The sequence below is a fragment of the Onychomys torridus genome, chromosome 2 (genome assembly GCF_903995425.1).
Source record: "Onychomys torridus chromosome 2, mOncTor1.1, whole genome shotgun sequence".
In the NCBI taxonomy this organism is placed as follows: domain Eukaryota; kingdom Metazoa; phylum Chordata; class Mammalia; order Rodentia; family Cricetidae; genus Onychomys; species Onychomys torridus.
Window position 1 is genome coordinate 150,971,775 of NC_050444.1, and position 20,393 is coordinate 150,992,167.

The 20,393-nt window shown below is 52.4% G+C and overlaps 1 protein-coding gene across 1 annotated transcript in view; it reads left to right on the forward strand.

Moving 5' to 3' along the window:
• Positions 1 to 20,393, forward strand: part of Hspg2 (heparan sulfate proteoglycan 2) — a 100,822-nt gene that overhangs the window by 22,471 nt on the left and 57,958 nt on the right. The window contains exons 2-6 of the mRNA XM_036178762.1: positions 10,963 to 11,098; positions 11,914 to 11,958; positions 17,957 to 18,066; positions 18,169 to 18,227; positions 18,910 to 19,070. Coding sequence (XP_036034655.1) covers positions 10,963 to 11,098; positions 11,914 to 11,958; positions 17,957 to 18,066; positions 18,169 to 18,227; positions 18,910 to 19,070 — 511 coding nt within the window. The remainder of the gene's footprint in view (positions 1 to 10,962; positions 11,099 to 11,913; positions 11,959 to 17,956; positions 18,067 to 18,168; positions 18,228 to 18,909; positions 19,071 to 20,393) is intronic.

Consider the following 20,393-nt stretch of genomic DNA (forward strand, 5'->3'; position numbering starts at 1 on the left):
CCAGGTACACCTATCTGTATAGTCCCTATACCTACTCCTGTCCCAGGGCTACTGGAATGGACATTTATTGTGAGGAAACAGGGGCTCCTGCTCATTCCCATTGCAGCAGCCATGGGCCTGGCCTGCTGCTGCTTCCTCCCTGTCCTGGAAGCAGATGAGGAAATCCTAGGGCAGGGATGCTGGCCTCAGGATCCAGCTGACCCAGGATCCAGCTGCCATTCAGCCTGTTTTTTCCTGTGGTAGATGTCCACAGCAACCATACTGAAAACCTCGTCGAAGCCTGGTTGGTTGCCTGACTGCCTGGCTGTCTTGAATAAGGCCCTAGAGCGAGAGAGCTCTGGCTCTACCCCTATCTGAGGCCTCTGTCTGTGTTCGGAGACTGTGATAATCATTTGCCCCTCAGGTGGGCATCTATTAGGAAAGCCCAGGCATTAAGGAGCAAAGAGATGCCAGGAGGTGGGACTAGATGTAGCGTTCCTTCTAGGCTTGTGCCCAGGGGTCCTGGGCTCAAGTCTCAGGTCTTACAACTCTGTAACTATGGGCAAGCTGGCTCTCTGAGCCTCAGATTCTTCACTGGTAAATCCCAGCGGAGGTTTTTGTTTTAAGATTTATTGCTGGTGTTGGAGGGATGACTCAGTGGTTAAGAGCACTTTCTGCTCTTCCAGAGGATCTAGTTCAGTTTCCAGCACCCATATCAGGTACCTCACAACTGCCTCTAACTCCAGCTCCTTCTGCTGGCTTCCCTGGGCTCCTGTACACACATGGCATACATCTACATAAAATAAAAATACGAGGCCAGCCTGGTCTACAAAGTGAGTTCCAGGATAACCAGGGCCGTTAGAGAAACCCTGTCTCGAAAAACCAAGAGAGAGAGGGAGAGGGAGAGGGGGAGAGAGAGAGAGGGAGAGAGGGAGAGAGAGAGAGAGAGAAATTTTTATTAGTTTTAATTACACATATGTATATGAGTATATGCACACCAGGATGTGGGTATGTGCCGAGGGCTCTAATCCCATTCCCTAAGCTGGAGTTATAGTCCAGTGTGGGTGCTGGGACTCAATCCCAGGTCCTCTGTAAGAACAAAATGCATTCTTAACCACTGAGCCGTCTCTGTAGTGTACCCCAAACCCCATCTGTTCTTCCTTTGTTTGTTCGTTTTCAAGACAGAGTCTCTCTGTGCAGCTTTGGCTGGCCTGGAACTCTCTGTAGACCAGGCTGGCCTTGAACTCACAGAGATCCACCTGCCTCTGCCTCCTGAGTGCTGGGATTACAGGTGTGCGCTTCCATCTGTTCTTGAATTTAACAAATATGATGAGCACCTGCCGTGGACAGAGTGCTGGAGGAGCCACTGCAGGACACATGGGCAGAGGTCCTGACTTGGTGGAATCTTCTCGCGGAGGGAAAGGTTGACGGGTAAATGTGCTTGCAGAATGAAGTGGCTGGCGAGAGCTAGGAGGAGGGTGAGGGGCTGAGAAGGAACCAGCATGAGTTCTAGGCCTGGAGTGGGTGACATTTGAGTGGAACCTGGGGGAAGAGAGGGATGACTGGTGCAATATGTGGGAGCCGAGACCAAAGTAGAGAACAGAGCAAGTGCCAAGACCCTGGGGCGTAGGAAGGGGCAGGCGCTTCTGGATGCTATTGAGAAGGCAATGTAGCTGGAAGAGAGGGACTGGAACAGAGGAGGTTGGCAGGGGTGTGTGTGTGTGTGTGTGTGTGTGTGTCTGTCTGTCTGTCTGTCTGTCTGTCTGTACACCAGTTGCCATAGGCTTTTCTTCTCACCATTTGGTGGTTTGAAGGCAGCAGAAAGGCCTGATATCGTAGGTTCAGGCAGTAGGCATTGCCATTATTGGTGTCTTACTTCAATGGAAATTTGGGGAGCAGCCCCCAGCCTCATGAGAGAAATCTGCAGGCACGGACAGGCTCAGCCAGATGGGACTGGCCTAAAAATCCTCCAGACAGACCAATGCTCCACAGCAGCAGGGCTGCCAGGAGCCAGAGAACCTGAAACTGGGAACAGGAGGCGGCACGTGAACACTGCAGGCAGTTAGTGCTTGGAAGACAGTGTTCAGCCCCTAGGGACCTTCGCTGGGCAGCCTTCCCGCAAGCTCTACCCACCACCAGCCTTGACCATACCTGGCCTAAGGGTTAGTTGGGTAGGAACCCTTCCCAGAGGGATTCCTGTGTGCTCCTTAGAGCTAGACAATAGCTACCCCAGCCTCTAGGGGGCTGCCATTCTTGGGATGTGTTTGGGAGCCTGAAGGGAGTATAGGGTGTGTGGGGAGTGGGAGCCTTCAGGGTCCACAGCGCAGCTGAGGGCCAAGCACTCGGAAGTGGGAAAGTGCAGGCATTGTTTCCCTGATGCTCTCTATCACACATGCCCTTCTGCACCACTCCCTCCTGCCCTCCACATGCCCTCCTGCCCCCACATGCCCTCCTATGCGGCGCATCACTTATCCCCTGCTCCACTTCCACTCAGGTACAACTTATCAAGACCAGTTCCTTCTCTACCCCCTTGCTAAGTGAGGGACCTCTCTGTCCACCCCTAGCCTCTGTCCTCCCCCAGCCTCTGTGTTCCCCAGCCTCTGTGCTCCCCAGCCTCTGTGTTCCCCCATCTCTGTCCTCCCCCAGCCTCTGTCCTCCCCAGCCTCTGTCCTCCCCAGCCTCTGTGCTCCCCAGCCTCTGTGTTCCCCCGTCTCTGTCCTCCCCTAGCCTCTGTCCTCCCCAGCCTCTGTGCTCCCCAGCCTCTGTGTTCCCCAGCCTCTGTCCTCCCCAGCCTCTGTGCTCCCCAGCCTCTGTGTTCCCCCGTCTCTGTGCTCCCCAGCCTCTGTGTTCCCCAGCCTCTGTCCTCCCCAGCCTCTGTACTCCCCCAGCCTCTGTATTCCCCCAGCCTCGGTGCTCCCCCCCACAGCCCTTCTCATACTATATGCTCCTCACTGGTCTGGACTCCCACAGAGTTCATGTAGTCCAGGCTAGCCTCAAACTCACTACATAACTGAGGATAGCCTTGAACTCCTGATCCTTTTGCTTCTGCCTCCTAGGTGTTGGGATTACGGTCATACACCATCACAACCCGTTTATGTGCTCCTACGCAGTTAAGCGTAGGGCTTTGTGCATGCTGGACAAACACTCTGTCATGGTTTTGAGACAGTCTTTCTGTGCATCCCACTGGCCTGAAATTCACTGTGTAGATCAGGCTAGCCTCTGACTCATAGCCCTCCTGCCCTATCTCCCCAGTGCTAAGATTATATATAGGTCTACACTGTTACCCCTGGTTTGCTTTACCCCTCTACATGAGCTCAGCAGACTAGAACTCAGAAAGTAGAGGTCAAAGGGCAGGTCTGGCAGGTGATACCCTTCACTTTGAGCATCCAAAGATGGAGAAACCAGGGCTACCCATCTAGAATGTGGCCTGGTAGCCTGAAATCAAGGTGTCTGAGAGCCAGGTCTGGCTTTCCCTACTTCACTTCCGAGTCTCCCAATATCCAGAGCTATCATGCTTTCTCTTATCCTGTCTGATCAGAAGAAACTGGGCGTTGATGCCAGTCCAGCTATGTAAGAGGGATACTGAGGCAGCGAGTCCCTAAGGGCCTTGAATAAGGCTAGCCAGCAGCAGAGTTCACTGTCCATGCTTCTTTATGAGTCTCTGATTCCACTTGCTAGCTAGGCATGGTGGTGCGTACCTGTGGGCCCAGTCTTCTGCAGGCTGAGGAGAATCACCACAGGTTTTATTCCAGCCTGGGCACTACAGTCTTAGGCTAGCCAGGGGTCTATATTGAGACTGTTTCAAAACAAAAACACCAAATGAAATGATTTTAAAGAACAAAGCAAAATAGCAGTAAAAGTTGCCACCTTCCTTGTACAGATAGCAGCTGAAGTGGGCTGGTGTGGACCCTGTGTGGATGATGGGGACCCCTGAAGCTGCTAAAAGGGGAAGGAGCAGGAGGTGGGTGCTGTTCAAAGCCACATCACAAAGCTTCCAACCCCAACTTCCTGCTCCCTGGGCTTGTGCCAAAAGTCCTGGTCCTCCTCAGTGTTCCTAGTGCCCCTGGCTGGAATGCAGCCTTTCCAGATCCCAGGCCTGGGAGAGCTGGTGTCAGAGGTCAAGCGAGGGTCTCCTGGGCCCTGCTACTGAACTAGTAGGGACAGGCAGCTAAGCCTAGAGCCCTGGATTTCCAACGTAGTTCCCATTAGCTGTGTGACCTTGGCAGGTGACTCTACCCCTCTCTGCCGGGCTTCCACTACTTGTTATGGATTTGAGTGCTATACACTCCATAAAGACCTAGGTCGGCACCCAGTGCCCAATGGCATTCCGAGTGTGCACCCTTGTCCTCCTTTCGGGGAGCGAATTCTTCCCAGCTGAGTGGTTGGCAAAGGTCCTGCTTGCCGCCTTGAGGGCCCAAGTGTGAGAAGCTGGCAGGCCTCCCGAGCAGCACGGGCACATGGGCCTGCCAGAGGAGGCATAGCCACCTCTTTTCCGGCCCGGCGCCCCTCTCAGACTGCCAGGGGATTAAAGGCCTTTGGGCCTTTGTGTTACGCTCACCCGCCCCTGGCAGTTTGCACAGCAAACTGCTGCCCTGACAGATTCCTTCCCCTCTGCCGTCTGTTGCCCTCAACAGGACACTGGGCAGTGGGGGGAGGGGCACCTTGGCCCCGTCCCTAAGGCCTGGACTGACGTGGAGGAGGTTGTTGGGGTCTTCCTAGGCACCTGCATCATGGCAGAGGGGCTAAGGTTTGGGGCTGTGGCCTATGGACCATAGGAGAAGGAGGCAAGTGGTCAGACCCACCCCCACTGTCTCAGGATTCTGATGAGGTGAGCTCACTCCAGCCCCAGATGCCTGGAGCCTTTGCCTGGGCAGCCATAGCCATCCTGGGGACTGCTTGGAGGGGGAAGGGCTCAGAACTTCCTGACCAGCTGTGGGGGCGGAGGGGGCTCAGTTCCAAACCTAGGCCATGAAGACAGAGGCTGGGAGCTGGCCACCCAAGGCATGTGAAGAATGTCTCCAGAGAACCCCTGTCAGCCTTTAGAGCTGGCAGGTATCTGGAGCAGAAACCCAGCTCTGTGGCTCACCCCAGCCTAGGCCCTGCCACTTAGCCAGCCTCTCTCATTCCAAACCAAGAGGTGCCCCCAGGCCTGAGCTCACACCCCACCCTCTGTAAGCATCACCTCTCAGGCACACCCACCCTCACCTCCACTCTGACCTCCCTTTATGGTACTGTTTTCAATACTTCCTGAATAACTGTTGTCCACACCGCACCTGCCTGATCACAGGTATACAGACGGAACTCTCTGACCTTCAGTTCTCTCATGCATAAAATAGAAATAAGTTCATAATGGCAGTTCATAATGGCTTAGAGGTAGTTTGGAATCCAGAGAGTTTGAGAAAGGAGACACAAAGCATTCACCCACTGTGAAGTGACATCTTCAGGGGGACCCGGGGCCATACCCCACAATCGAACACATGACCATTGATACCCAAATCATGTAGCCTTAAAAACCAGCATTCAGGAGGCAGGGACAGGAAAAACCTCCGTAAATCTGAGGCCAGCCTGATCTACATCATGCGTTCTAGACTAGCCAGGGCTACCCAGTGAGACTGTGTCTCAAAGACCAAAATAAAAACATACTGGGCACAGTGTCTTATTCCTGTAATTCCAACATTGTGGATCTGGAGGCAGTAAGATGATGAATTCAAAGTCATTCTTGTTTCCATAGTGAGTTTGAGGCCAACTTGGGAGACCTTGTCTCAAAAACAAAACAACAAAAGAAACCCAAAATAAAAACCAAAAAGCATTAGGTGTGGTTGAACACACCTATGATCCCAGCCCTTGGGAGGCTGGGGCAGAAGGGTTTAGGCCAACCTGGGCTACATAGTGAAACCCTGTTTCCAGAAGCAGCAGAAGGAACTCGTGGGTTTTCCCTTTTTGTGGGTGCAGAATGGTGTCCCTGTAACATCAGGCCTGTGGAGTTGCTGTGAGGATAAATGGTTGGTCTGCATGGTGTGTGGGAAGGGCTTGGCCTGAGAAAACCTCCATGAAGTCTGGCTCTGTGTGTGTGTGTGTGTGTGTGTGTGTGTGTGTGTGTGTGTGTGTGTGTGTAACTCAGGTCCTCATGTTTAATCAACAAGCATTTTTCCCACTGGGTCACTTCCTCAGCCCCTCTGGCTCTTATCATCCTCTCTCATTATGCTTCTGTCTGTCACCAGCTTTGATTTGAGCAGTCTTGTGGTATAAGTTTTGAAAGGAGCACCCTCAACACTGTGGGAGCCCCACACGCTCTGTCCTGGATGTATGTACCTGTGGCCCCATGTTCTGGCCTAGTTTCTTGTCTGTCTGTCTTTCTTTCTTTCTTTCTTTCTTTCTTTCTTTCTTTCTTTCTTTCTTTCTTTCTTTCTTTCTTTTTTGGTTTTTTCAAGACAGGGTTTCTTTGTAGCTTTGGTGCCTGTCCTGGACTAGCTCTGTAGCCCAGGCTAGCCTCGAACTCATAGAGCTCCACCTGCCTCTGCCTCCCAAGTGCTGGGATTACAGGCATGCGCCACCACTGCCCGGCTCTTTTGTTTTGTTTTTTGTTTTTTGAGACAGAGTTTCTCTGTATAGCTGTCCTGGAACTCAATTCTGTAGTCCATGCTGGCCTCGAACTCACGGAGATTCGCCTCCCTCTGCCTCCCGAGTGCTGGGATGAAAGGTGTGCGCCACCACCGCCCAGCTTCCTTGTCTGATTTTCATGCCGTACGTGTTTCTCTACGCTGAGAGCATCCTAGCCAGCCACGACTCCCTCTGTAGCCTCATGGAGACTGAAAGGGATGACCTCGTTTCTGCGCCTTCTTTCCTTGCCCCTCTGGACCTCTGTAGGCCTTGGACCTAGAGGGATCTCCATGTATCCCTTGTCCTCATCTGGAAAACCTAGACAGACTCCCAGTGTTTGAGAGTGGTACCTCTCCCAGAAGTCCCTGTCTGGTGCCCTGCCTGTGTGCCACCTGACTGGGTTCAGAGGACAGTTGTCACTGGAGACCACCCTGCCTATATCCTTGCCTCAAGCAGTTGTTCCCAGCATGTTAGAACAGGCTTTGGCCTTGGCCTGCATGAGTCAGCCACTCCCCCCCCCCCCCCCCCCCCCAGCAACCTACAGGTCTGGAAAATCCCCTCTCAGCTTGGCTCCTTCCTCACTGGCTCAGATCTCCCTCTAGCCTGCTGGAGTGCTCCTGTTCCTCTGGGAGGAAGTAGGGCTCCCTCATGGCCGGAGACAGACTACAGGGCAGGAAGCCTGGGTTCTATTTCTGCCTCTGACCTTGGAGCTACTCATGGCTCTCCTTAGGACTTAAGGAACACACTGCACAAGCCAGGCTGCTGCCAGCCCAGCACCCCTCTGGGCCACTCAGGGAGCTGGACCATTCGGGTTGGGGATGAAGTCTGGGTGGCCCTGGGCATTCTGGTACCGCTGTCTGCTTTGTCCTTGCGGCCTCCATGAGGTCAAGCCCAGTGCTTCAGCCTTGCCTGGTTAGCACAGAGCTTGGAGCAAGAGGTCAGCCCTACTGTGACCTAGGCAAGATCTTCCCCACTGGCCTTGATTATCTCTGTGTGAGGGCCACACACCATTGCCCCACTACCTCAGGATCTTTCTTAGGGGTAGTTCTCTGGGTGAAGTGCGTGTGCTAAGAGGGATTCTGAGAGACAGTCCTGGGGTCCTCAGCACTCAGTGGTCAAAGCTCAGGTCTGGGAGCCAGACCGCCAGACCCTTCAGCTCCTGCAGCTAAACCCATCTTTCTCTGCCCTATTCGGGCGTTCCTGGTGTGCAGGGAACACTCTGTGAGCGAGCGTCGGCTCTGACTATCTCCGACTATCCCGACTAGGCTGGCCAGCTCCGAGTTTCTTCCATCATCGGGCATCCATCCCCACACTGCTTTTTTCCAGAGCCTCTTTCCCTCTGGCTCCATCTCCCCTCCCAGATGTGAAACACATCTGCCTTAGGATGGACAGCTTTTTGCAAATGAAGTCTCTGCCCCTGACTGCCTGGCCAGTCGCTGAGGGCCCTGGCTGCCCCTGGATCCTCAGATCCTGGGGAGGGAGCTACAAGCAAGAGCAGTTGGCATGTACAACCTGGGTTTCTGGGGCTGGGGGATTCTGACTCAGTGCCCTGCACCCTTGGCCTTCCTGCAGATGTGTGTTCCTGGCGTGGTTTTCCCTGTTGCATTTTACTTTGCTATTTCCTGTCCAGTTCCAGGCTCTACTCCCCCACCCCCTTCCTCCCTACAGAGCTCTGGACCTTGCTTCCAGACAGCAGCGTCTGAGTGGTGCCAGGAATCTGTGCCTCGAGCTTCGGCTCTACAGCCTTGCTCACGTGGGCACTGGGAGGGTGTGAGCATAGCATAGTGACTCTCCTCACCTGGAGAGGACCCAAGTACGTCCTCTCTCAGACCTCCTGCCCCAAATGAGTGCCCCACATGAATCCTAGCCTCTTGGTCCCCTTGTGTCAATCAAGGCCTGTTCAAGACTCACCCTCCAGCCACCCCTACTCCCAGTGGGGAAGGAGGCAGAGCCTCTCTGGTCCTGTTAATGACTGTGAGAGTCCCCTGGATATGCACAAGTCTGTCAGACCTGGGATGAGAAGCTACCTTGGGCTCTGAGAAGGGGCCAGGAATCTTTTTTCTTTTTTCTTTTTTTTTTTTCTCACAAGCCCCCGAGGGTGTTTTTGCTTTGTTTTGTGTTTTGGTGATGGTGGTACTTGGGATCAAATCCAGGGCCTTGCACATATGAACTCTATTGATGAACTACTGAGACACCCCCTAGCCTTTGTATTTTGGTTTTGGATTTTTGTTTTTGTTTTTGATTGTTGTTGTTGTTTTGAGACACGGTCTCAATAAGGCTCAGGCTGTCCTTGAACTCATGTCCTTCTTGCTTTGTCCCCTTGGGTGTTGGTATTATAGGCATATGCCACCATGTTCAACTACTGGTTCTAAAGATTCTGAAGCCACATACCTGTGTGCATAGGGACATAGACCTCAAGTCCTTTGGCTACCATTCCGGGCAAGGCCAGCCCTTATGTGGTGGGGAGAGAGGGATCAGCTGGCGGCACTGCTCTTTGGCTGCGAGGATAGAGCAGTAGGCCATACCAGGGTGTCAGGTGAAGGCAGTGCAGCTCAGCCCGGCAGACACAAAGTGACCAAATGGTGCTCAGTCCCTGAACCCAGGGATTTTTAGCCCAGGGGTGGGGGTAGGGGGGTTGGGGGAGGAGGTCTACACATAGGTCGGTGGGTTGGATCACAGCTGCTGTCTCTTACTCATGTGTTCAAGGATTGCTTGTGTGTCATGAGGAAGTAGAGCTGAGCCAGTCACTGCCCCGTCTTCAGGTTGCTTCTGGCTAGTGCTCCATTGTGAGCCCACCAGGGTCCAGGACCTGGCCAGGGCAGAGGTGGCTGTGAAGGCAAGGAGTCTGGAGATCTCTTTAGAACTTCCTTTTTTGTCTTCCTTGTAATGCACAAGTGACTCAGAGTAAAACGGACTTGCTTCAAGCATATAGGTCAATAATGTATGTGAGCATGACGCATATGCTGGAACATTCTCCCCAAAATGTCTTAAGTCCCTTCTAACCCACCTGTTTAGTTCACAGCCCAGGCAAATTGCTGATCTGGCCTCCTGCCAGTGTGCAGGGTACCCTCTCCCACCCAAGTCCCCCTAAGTGGACACATGATCCCTGGGTCTTATTATCTGCACCTGTCACTGTGCACAGGAACTGAGGGTCATTCTAATGGATCACAGGTATGAGCCGCTGCTCCTGGCTTACCGAGCACTTAGAGGCACAATGCCTAGGAGACATAGATGTAGAGGGTAATAAGAACTGGTCCACAAACCAGGGGAGGAAGGACATTACGACTGAGGGCCCTGGAGCATCAGGCATGGGGGGGGGGGGTCTGGACTGTAGAACTTCAGTTTTCCCTCAGCTTGGACCTTGCTACCTGGTGTAGCTGTTTGATTTTCACAGGGAACTGAGTTCCTTCTGTCCAGTCCAGGCTGCTTGAGACACTGCCGAGCCCCGGTAGTGCCTGAGGCCCTTTCACCAGGGATTCTGGACTGTTCTGAGGCTGCTGAATACTGTGTTCCTGTGTCTGGGGCCTCTCAGCCTTTGGGCTCCCTGGGTGGTTTTTCCTTTGGTTACCTGGACAACGCCCTTAAAAACATCTTAATATTGTCCAAGTGGATGCTAGCATTCACTGTCCACTGCCATGTCTTGGAAAAGCCTGGGTCCTAGGGCTTCTTGCTTGGCCTGTGTGCTGCACACAGCCTCCCTCCCCTCTTCCCCCTATACCCCTAGCTTTTCTAGGACAGATGCCTCAAATCCAGCTGAGCTTAGCATTAGCCTGAGGTCATGGGGAGTTGATGTCTGTCTCGCCTCCATGTAGACTAGCTGCAGGACTCTTTAAGTGTTCTGAGCAGTGGAATGTGCTGCCTGCAGCCAGGCTTGGACTCCAGACCTGGTGAAGAAGGCCAAGGGCCTGAGGAGGAATTGTTCTAGATGAATTCCCCCACTTCTGCCTATGTCCCCTCCACACGTAAACTGGCCACACCCTTCTACCCACTTATGCCTCTTAACTCTGCTGACCCAGGTCACCCCATACCTACCTGTGTCTGTCCCCTTGCCCACTCTCATGTCCTAGGTGACCCTTATTTCTCCAAAGAAAAAGAAGCCACCTTTTTAAAAAAAAAGTGATCTTCCTTTTACTGTCCACTTTACCTGCTGAGTTCTTGAGAATCTGCACATTGGGCTCTGAGCCTCCAGAAGTTGGTAGGATTTGGGGAAGCTGAGTCCCAAAGAGTGGTTCCGGCTCCTTCTGGCTGTGTTAGCCATAGTGAGTCTAATTACCCTGTGGGGCTTTGGCATGGATTGTTGGGTCCCCTCTGAAGTGAGGAGAAGGGCCTTGAGGTTTAGCAGTTAGCTGGAGGGGGTGACTCATAGACTATCATCTCCTATAGGTGACGCACAGTCTGAGGGCCTATGATGACCTCTCCCTGCCTGAGGACACAGAGACTGTCACAGCTGGCTGGACTGGCTGGCCCCATTCCTACCTCTCTGATGATGAGGACCTGCTGGCTGATGACGCATCAGGAGGTAAGCCAGGGGTCTCCCTGGAGGGAGGGCTTCCAGGAACAGATCTGGCTCCTCCTATCAAAGCTTATGGAAGGTCCTGTGAAAATTACCCAAGGTAGGACCTTAAAAGATGGGCCATAAATTGAGTATGGTGGTACTCATCTAATTAATTCTTGAACTTGGGAGATGGAAGCAGGAAGATCAGGAGTTCAAGGCTAGCTTCTGTAATATATGAGTTTGAGGCCAGCCTGACATAAATGAGACCTTGTCCAAAACAAACCAAAAACCAAAAAACAACCACTACCAACACACACACACACACACACACACACACACACACACACACACACACACACTAAATAGACAAACAACTAAGAAAATAAGTATACATTTTTTTAAAGCAACAAACAAAAAAGATGTGGATATGTATGTCCAGTACCTTGGTCTCATGATCCCAGTATCCTCTACTTGGAATCTGTGACTCTAGGCTGGCCACCGCTCCTCTCTGCTGCCTGGGGCCTTTAAGACCAATGGGAAGATGGCTGACAGGGCACAGTAGGGGACACTAGCCATCCCTCCACCTCCCCTTCTCCTTGTCCCTACTTGGAGCTCAGGCTGACCTGGCTCCTCTGACCCATCAGACAGATGGTCCTTGGAATTTGGGGCCTCCGTCCACACCCTATGATGGAGGCTTTCAAGCTAACTGGGCATGGGGTGGGAGTGGGGTAGCTATTCTGTATTGGAATGACCCTTCACCACTGGGTCAGGAGCCTACAGCAATGCCTCGTACTGTGCTCAGTATTTGTTGCTGAACTAAGTCTCCCTTTTATGTGCAGATGGCCTGGGCAGTGGAGACCTGGGCAGCGGGGACTTCCAGATGGGTAAGTTGCTGACAGAAGGCCCAGAGTAGGCCTATTGGTTGCAGGCCCCATCTCTTGGCTGAAGGCCCAAGGGTCCTGAGAGATGGCCCTGTGGGGATGGTCCTTTTCCTGCTGAATGGCAATTCTGTGAGCTGATGGGCAAGCACCTGGGAGGTTGGGAATCAGCAAGTTTGGCTCTTTTCCTGTGTCACCAGCACAAAACTCAGGACAGTGACCAATAGAAGCTCAGTTCTGATTGGAACAGAAAGCTAGCCTGCCTCTCAGTCTTCAGAGTAGTTAGGTATCTTCCAGGACTGAGGTCATTTTCCCTCAGCTGGTGTAGCAGGAACATCCATTACATCCACGTGTCTGAGGGTGACACCCCACCTGGGCCACTGTGTTCAAGACTGGCCTCTGGCATCCTGGCCAACTGTGATCTCATGGCACCTGGACATGACTGCTGCCTGAAGTTTTCCTACACATAGGTCTTTGCAGGGCCACAGGACGCCTGACACCTAGCCGGGGACAGAAATGGTGGTGTTGGTGGTTGTATAGACACGAGCCATATCCCAGAGTAGCCTGGGCTGATGTGCCCTGGAAACTGCCTCCTGTTGAGGTTCTGGCCTATCTAGTTCAGTGGTTCCCAACCTGTGGGTCACAAGCCCTTTGGGGTTGCATATGAGCTATCCTGCATGTCAGACATTTTACATTACGATTCATAGCAGTAGCAAAATTGCAGTTATGGAGAAGCAACAAAATAATTTCATGGTTGGGCGGTCACCATAACATGAAGAACTAACTGTATTAAAGGGTCGCAGCATTAGGAAGATTGAGACCCACCAATCTAGTTCCTTCGAGAGCACTCATGGCCTGCCTGGGGGATGCCTTCTGCACTATTTCTCCTTGGCATCTTCTGAGATGCTGGAGTGAGGGCCCGCAAGGCCAGAAGTGGGGGAAACAAGGAAGCAGGATAGCTCCTGGGAGGGTCCAATCCCAGGGATTTCTCTTTCCTTTGTAGAAGATGGCAGGGCCTGAACTCTCCAGTCCCAACTGTGCACAGCTGACTGCCCTTGAGGTGTGGCCATCCAGCTGGGCTCAGTCCTGGCCTGGGAGGAACAGGTGTACATCCTGATGCTCAAGGTCATAGTGTGTACCACATGGGCTTGCTCAGGACCTGCACCCCTTCAGTGCAGTCAAGGACTTTGGTAGGGCTATGCTTGAACTGTCCTCCTGGACTTGACACTGGTGCCCAGCCCCTAAGATGTCCCTTGCAGACAGGCAGGACTTCTCCAGCTCCTCCCAGCTTCACGGGCCACCCCTGGATCTGCCTCAGTCCTCTCCTCTCCCTTCCAGCCACTAACCTGCCCGTCAGCCTTTCTCCGCATCTTGGGTCCTGTTCAATTTCTCCATCTTTTCGGAAACTTCTGTCCAGTTCCTCCTTGGCCCCGCCCCCCAACTCTGCCTCTATCACTGTGTCTTCCTTCTCCCTCTCCCTTTCTCCTCCCCATCTTTGCCAATGCCTACACACTTCTCTGCCACCTCCCCACTCTGCTCTCCGTGTGTCCCTTCCCCAAGGTCCCTGGTTCTCTGTCTCCTTTGCCTTGCCTGCTCTTCCTCCCTGTCTGTCTGTCTGTCATTGTTCTACAGACCTCCCTCCCAGCTCACCCTTGACATTCAGTCTTTGTTTTTTTTGTTTTTTTTCCTCCCTGTGTTCCTCTGCCCAGCCCACCTTGGGGAAGGGACATACAGGAAGTCAGAGGCACCTCTCTGAAGAGTCAAGGCCAGGCGATCCCTGTGCCTCCCCACCTGGGCTCCAGATTGGTGCTAGGGCCCTGCTGAGTGCTGGCCAGGATGCAGCCAGGCTCTAGAGTTGGGAGCAGCTTGTCTCAACCTCAGCACAGGCTGGTTTGCTACCCACCCAAGGGATCCCAAACTGGAGACACAGCCCAGTCATGATAAGGAGTCTGCTGAGCAGGAATGGGTGTTTGGAGCTGGGGTGGCCTAATAGGGGTTAGGGGTTGTGCGCCTCCTACTCACACCAGGACTCAATGCAGCTTAATCCTCCTCTGCTCCAGCCTCCTATCTCAGTGAATGCTTTAGCCGGGGTCAGAGGCCAGGTGGAGGAGGTCTGGTCAGGGCAAATGCCCAGAGCACCCCTTCCCCCAGGCAGCCTCACAATTCCAGCAATCTCAGACTCTCGATTCTGGGTGAGGTCTCAGCTCAGGCTAATGACCCACCCAGGGTGCTCACCCTGGCTTGCCTCTGCTTTGGGACAAGGAAAGGGGTCAGGCTGGGGGACTCCAGCCCTTCCCAGGCCCTGGTAGAAAGGGGCTTTGTGGCACTCTAACACTCCTTGGGAGTGGGCACATTCCTGGGCAGAGGCCCGGCCTCCTCACCCGAACTTGGCCGTGGGCTGAGGCCAGGGGCCGGGGTGGGGGCTCTCAATGGGCCTCTGTGCCTGCACACAAGAGGCCTCTGTGGTGGAACTCACAGCCCCACGCTCCGCCCACAAGCTCCACCTACTCAGCACCCAGGAGCCCAGCCCCACCATTGGCTGTGGTTCAGAGCAGACACAGTATCCCCTCACAGTGTAGGATCCACTCCAGCACCTGGCCCAGGACCCCAAGGACCCTCTTAGCTTGAGCTGTAGAGGAAGAACACCCTGGCTTGGGGGTCTGCCCACCTATAGGCCTGAAGGCTAGAGAGTACAGTGAAAGGCACCCGCACTGTGTCATATACATCCTGAGCAGATGTCACATGTACTAACCCCAGGGCCTTTGTACTTATCAGTTCCTCTGTGCACAGTGCTCTTCTCACAGACACTGCAATGGCTCTCCCCTTTCCTTCAAAGAGACTCCTTCCCTGAACCCCCATGGGAACTGTACCTTCCCCACCCTGCCTTCTCCCCAGGCCCCATTTCCTATAGTCCACCCGTGCTTACTCATTTGATTTATTTCTTTTTTCCCCCAACTAGAGGATGATCTCTTTGGGGATGGGAATTTACATCTGTAGAGTCCATCGCTGTACCCCTGCCCTAGAATACCACCTGGCACACAGTAGACCCTGGACAATGCTCCTCCAGTCTAGGGCTGGGCCTAGGGCTTGTCCTAAAGATCCAATTAATAGTCACTGTCAACCCTGCTCACTTGCTATGTTCCAGGTACCATGTGGATCCTCACAGCAGCCCTTGGGGTGGGCACTGTTGGCCTCAGGGTATAGATGCAACATTAGAGATCAGAAATGTCACAGGCCATTAGTGGCCATTCTGCTCCAGGGAGCTGCCCTACCGCCACACGGTGACATTTGGTATCTTGTTGTGCCCACTCTGTGCCGGGGAGTGTTCTGAGCACTGAGCACACACTGAGCAGACTACTTGGTGACTCTTATTAACCTGATATTTATAACCTGTGCTTAAACTCATGAGTACACAAAAATATCCTGTATGTACATAACAGGGACTTAAGGAATTATTGGGTCGCCGGTCATGATGGCATGTGCCTTTGATCCCAGCATTCTGGAAGTAGAGGCAGGACCATCAGAAGTTTGAGGTCATCCTTGGCTACATATTATATTTGATCTTAGTGTGGGCTACATGAAACCCTACCTCAAAAAAAAAAAAAAAAAGAAAAGTAAAGAAAAGAAAAAGGTTCATGGTCATCATGATACATACCTGGATACATACCAACGCTAACCCAGAATCTGAGACCCTGTCTCAAACAACAACAACAATTAAAAAAAAAAACCAGGAGTTGCCAGGCAGTGGTGGCGCACGCCTGTGATCCCAGCACTCAGGAGGCAGAGGCAGGCGGATCTTTGTGAGTTCGAGGACAGCCTAGTCTACAAAGCGAGTTCCAGGACAGCCTCCAAAGCTACAGAGAAACCTGTCTGGAAAAACAAAAAAACAAAACAAAACAACAACAACAAAAAAAACCAGGAGCTGGTGGAGAAAGGACTCTATTGAATAAGAGCACTTGCTGGGCTGGGCATGATGGCACACGCCTTTAATCCTACCATCCAGGAGGCAGAGGCATGTGGATCTCTGTGAGTTCAAGGCTAGCTTGGTCTACAGAGTGAGTTTCAGGACATCCAAGCCATGTAGAGAGACTCTGTCTCAAAAAAACAAAACAAGAAAAAAGACCACTTGCTGCCTAAGCGTGAGACCCTGAGTTCAAATCCTCAGCATCCATGTTAAAAGCCCATCTTGGCCCCAAGGCCCTGTAACCCCAGCTCTGTTTGGAACAGAAACAGAATGGCTAGGGTTTGCTGTCTGCTAACCCAGCTTCAGGCTCAGTGAGAGACCCCATCTCCAGGGAAGATAGAACAAGACACTCTATGTCTTCCTCTGGCCTCCATGGGCATGTGCACCTGCAAACATGTGTGTATATATCACACACACGCACAAAGATAATTGAGAATATGGGAGTGTGTATGTATCTGTGTGTTCACACACCATTCTCTGTGTAATGTAGGTAGAGCATAGCTTGGTTTGGTCATTATTTGTGTCAGGCTCTATGTATATGTATGTGTGTGTGCTCACAGGGATGTGCTTGTATGTATCCATACACATGTCTGACTCATTTGCCAATAGAGAGTTTAATCCACATTTTTAACTCAAGAACATTGTGCTGCCCAGCTGCCTTTCACTGTGACCTAATACCAGAGGTAGTTGACTTTTTTAAATTTTATTTATTTTTATTTTATGTGCATTGGTGTTTTGCTTGCATGTATGCCTGTGTGAGGGTGCCAGGTGCCCTGGAACTGGAGTTACAGATGTTGTGAGCTGCCATGTGGGTGCTGGAAATTGAACCCAGGTCCTCTGGTGGAGCAGTCTTAACCACTAATCAATCTCTCTAGCCCTGGTAACCAACTTTTAAGGAAGAAAAATGTATTTAGGTCCACAGTTTCAGACCTTGGCCGTTTGGCTCTGCTGCTCTGGGCCTGTGCTGGCACAGTATACCGTGGTGGCAGTATAGCAGAGGAGTCTGGTTCACCTAGTAGTGTCTGGGAGGCAGAGAGAGAGAGAGACATAGAAAGGCTGAGTCTCAATATTCCTTTCAAGGCCAGGCCCTCATTGACCTAACTTCCATTCATTAGGTTCCGCCCCTACAGCAGCAACAACAAACAGAGGCCTAGGAGATGCCTAAAAGGTCTGCTACTTTCTAATAGTGCTCTAAACTGGGGACCAAGTTTTTAACACGTGGGCCTTTGGGAGACTTGAGATCCAAACTCCAGCTGGCATGATAATCAGTGGCTATAAACTGTGTTGTATATATCCAGTCCTGAAGGAAACATTAGCTGTATGTTATAGTCATACCAGAATGACATGAGTTTATTTGGCCATGGGCCACAAATGGGTGGGTTCCTCCTTTCCCCATGGAGCTCCTGGTTTGGTGGGGCAGGGTGAGAGGTGACCAGGCTTCTCACCCCCAAGTGCCAGCTCTACACACAGGAGCAGTGTGGGAAGCCAAGCATCCTGTACTCTGGGCAGCAGCAGCCCTGGGGTATCAATGTGGCTGACTCCCTCATCCCCACATTTTATGAAGGAGGAATGAGACTCCCACTGAGGCAGGTCAGTTTCTGAAGTAGCCGACTCAGGACCTGGTAGTTCCTGTGGTGCTGTGTGGTGACGAGGGAAGGAAGGTTCCCATTTTGGAAAGCAGAGGTGCTGTGAGAGCCCCAAGTGGGGGCCCCACACCAGCCAGGGCAGCCCAGGTGGTCTTCTTAGAGAGTATGGTGGCTGAGCTGAGACGAGACCAGAAGGATAAATAGGAGCTGGCTGGGAAAACACATCTCATGCAACCCAGTGCCCTGAAAACTGCCCCTTCCTGCCCAGCCTCTTCTGAGCCTTGGGCAGGCCTTTCAGGCTTCTGCAGACTGTGCTGAGCAGAGAGTGCTGGGCCTTTCTGCAGGTACACAGGTATCAGCCTGTGTGGCAATCCAACACCTTATTTTCAGCCTGCCGATTGGGCTCCCACCGCCAAACTGGGCCCTTCACCATGGCATTCTACCCTTTTTCCAGTCTATTTCCGGGCTCTGGTAAATTTTACTCGGTCCATTGAGTACACCCCCCAGCTGGAGGATGCAAACACCAAGGAGTTCCGAGAGGTGTCGGAGGCTGTGGTGGATAAGGTACGCACACGGGAGAAAGTTACCTGGGGTTGGAGGCTCCCCAGGGGTGGCGGGAAGTACTGGAGTATGTGGGAGGCATTTGATGGTGGTGTGTCCCCACAGCTGGAGTCAGAGTACTTGAAGATCCCTGGAGACCAGATTGTCAGCGTGGTGTTCATCAAGTGAGATGGGTTCCTGGGGATGGAGTGGCAGGAGCAGCCAGGAGGGGCCGGGATGGGAAGGGGCTTGGCAACCCAGAGCAGGGCAGGGAGGGTCTGAAGGAATGGGTCATATTTGGTTTTTTGGTTTTGTTTCTTTGTTTGTTTTTAAAGATTTATCTATTTATTTATTTATTTGTTTGTTTGTTTGTTTATTTATTTATTTATTTATTAATTATGCATACAGTATTCTGCCTGCATGTGTCCCTGCAGGCCAGAAGAGGGTGCCAGATCTCATTACAAGTGGTTGTGAGCCACCATGTGATTGCTGGGAATTGAACTCAGGACCTTTGGAAGAGCAGTCGGTGCCCTTAACCACTGAGCCATCTCTCCAGCCTAGTTTTGTTTTTTCAAGACAGGGTTACTCTGTGTAGCCCTGGCTGCCCTGGAACTCACTCTGTAGACCAGGCTGGCCTCAAATTCACAGAGATCCTCCTGACTCTGCCTCCCAAGCGCTGGGATTAAAGCATGTGTCACCGTTACCCAGCAGGGATGGGTCATTCTTGACAGGAATTCAGAGAGCATAGATGGGGTATCCTGCACCAGAAATGTCCCTACCCTAGGCACAGGCTGCCCAGACACAGGGCTGGACATCATGACAGGAACTTGATAGAGGTATGGAGCTCATAAGCCTCTTTCTCCTTAGGGAGCTGGATGGCTGGGTCTTTGTTGAACTGGATGTGGGCTCCGAAGGGAATTCAGATGGGGCTCAGATTCAGAATGTGCTGTACACAGTGGTCTCCAGAGGCTCCATTGGCCCCTACATCACCTCCCCTTGGGGGTTCAAGTTCCGACGCCTGGGCACAGGTGAGCCTGTCCTCCAAACGGGGGTCACCCCTCCAGTTCTTCAGACTCTGGCCCCTTTTGGTGTCTCTACCTTGTATCTTCTTGACTAGGACTAGCACACTACTGAAGACAGGCTTTGTAAATCTCTATTTGGTTAGAGCCAAACTGCCTCCTCTGTGGACCCATGAGGCTATATCCTCACAGATCTTTGTATATTGACAGTAGATAAAACTCCTTCATACAGCGTTTTCAAGTCAAAAGACATTGGCATTCAGCAAAACAAACAGTTGTAGGGCTGGGGAGGTGATTCAGCAGGTGAAGAAGTGATTGCTGTGAGAACATGAGGACTGGGATTCAGATCCTTAGCACCCATGTACATACCAGGAGAGTGTGGCAATCCACCTATAATTCAAGCTGTCTGGAGGCAGAGGCGAGATCCCCAGAGCAAGCTAGCTAGCTAGACTACAGAATCAGCAAGCTCTGATTCAAGAGAGAGAGACCCTGCCGTAGTATAAAAGGTAAAGATCGATCAAGGAAGACCACCCATGTCAATCTCAGGCCTGACATATCACATACATGTGCATCTTTATGATATGCATCTATACATGCAAAGACACATTGTGTGCACATGCGCGTGCGTACACACACACACACACACACACACACACACACACTCAAACTCACTCTTTTTTTGTACTAAAGTCCATCAGTCATTCCCCCAAAGCACCAAGTGAGTGCAGGCCCTCTGCATAAAGCCCTGATACCCAGCATCCACGCAGTGTTCCTCTTGTATACAAGATGAGGGAGCTGAGGCTCAGAAAGGAAGAGCAGCCGTGTACACTAATGGGGATGCAAACCAGATCCTGTGCGTGTGCTGCTCTGTCTAGAACCCATGACAGATGGGAAATGAAAGAGAAACTAGCCCAGAGAGGACAGGAAATGGGCCCAGAGTTGTTCTGCTTATAAAACCTACCAGTGCACCCCAAAGTCAAATTTGTTCTGCTGGGTCTTCAGACCCAGGCCCAAAGTTTGCTGGAGGCCTAGCCATCTATTCCCACCTTCAGTGAGTTCTCAGGGCGGGAGGCCGCAGCGGCAGGCTCAGCACGGGCCTCAGTTCCAGGTCCCAGGTGGGATGGTTGCTGACTACAGCTTCCTTTCCAGCACAGACCCCCCCGCCACCCCCAGCCGCTGTGGGGGTCACAGTGACACCAGGTGAGAGTGTGAGCCTGGCCGAGGTCCAGGGGGGTCCTAGAAAACCTAACAGATGGAGGGAGAAAAGAAGGGCAAAGGCCACATGGCTGCCTCCTCCCACCGTCTCATTGGCCTCACCGGGCCAGGCTGTAG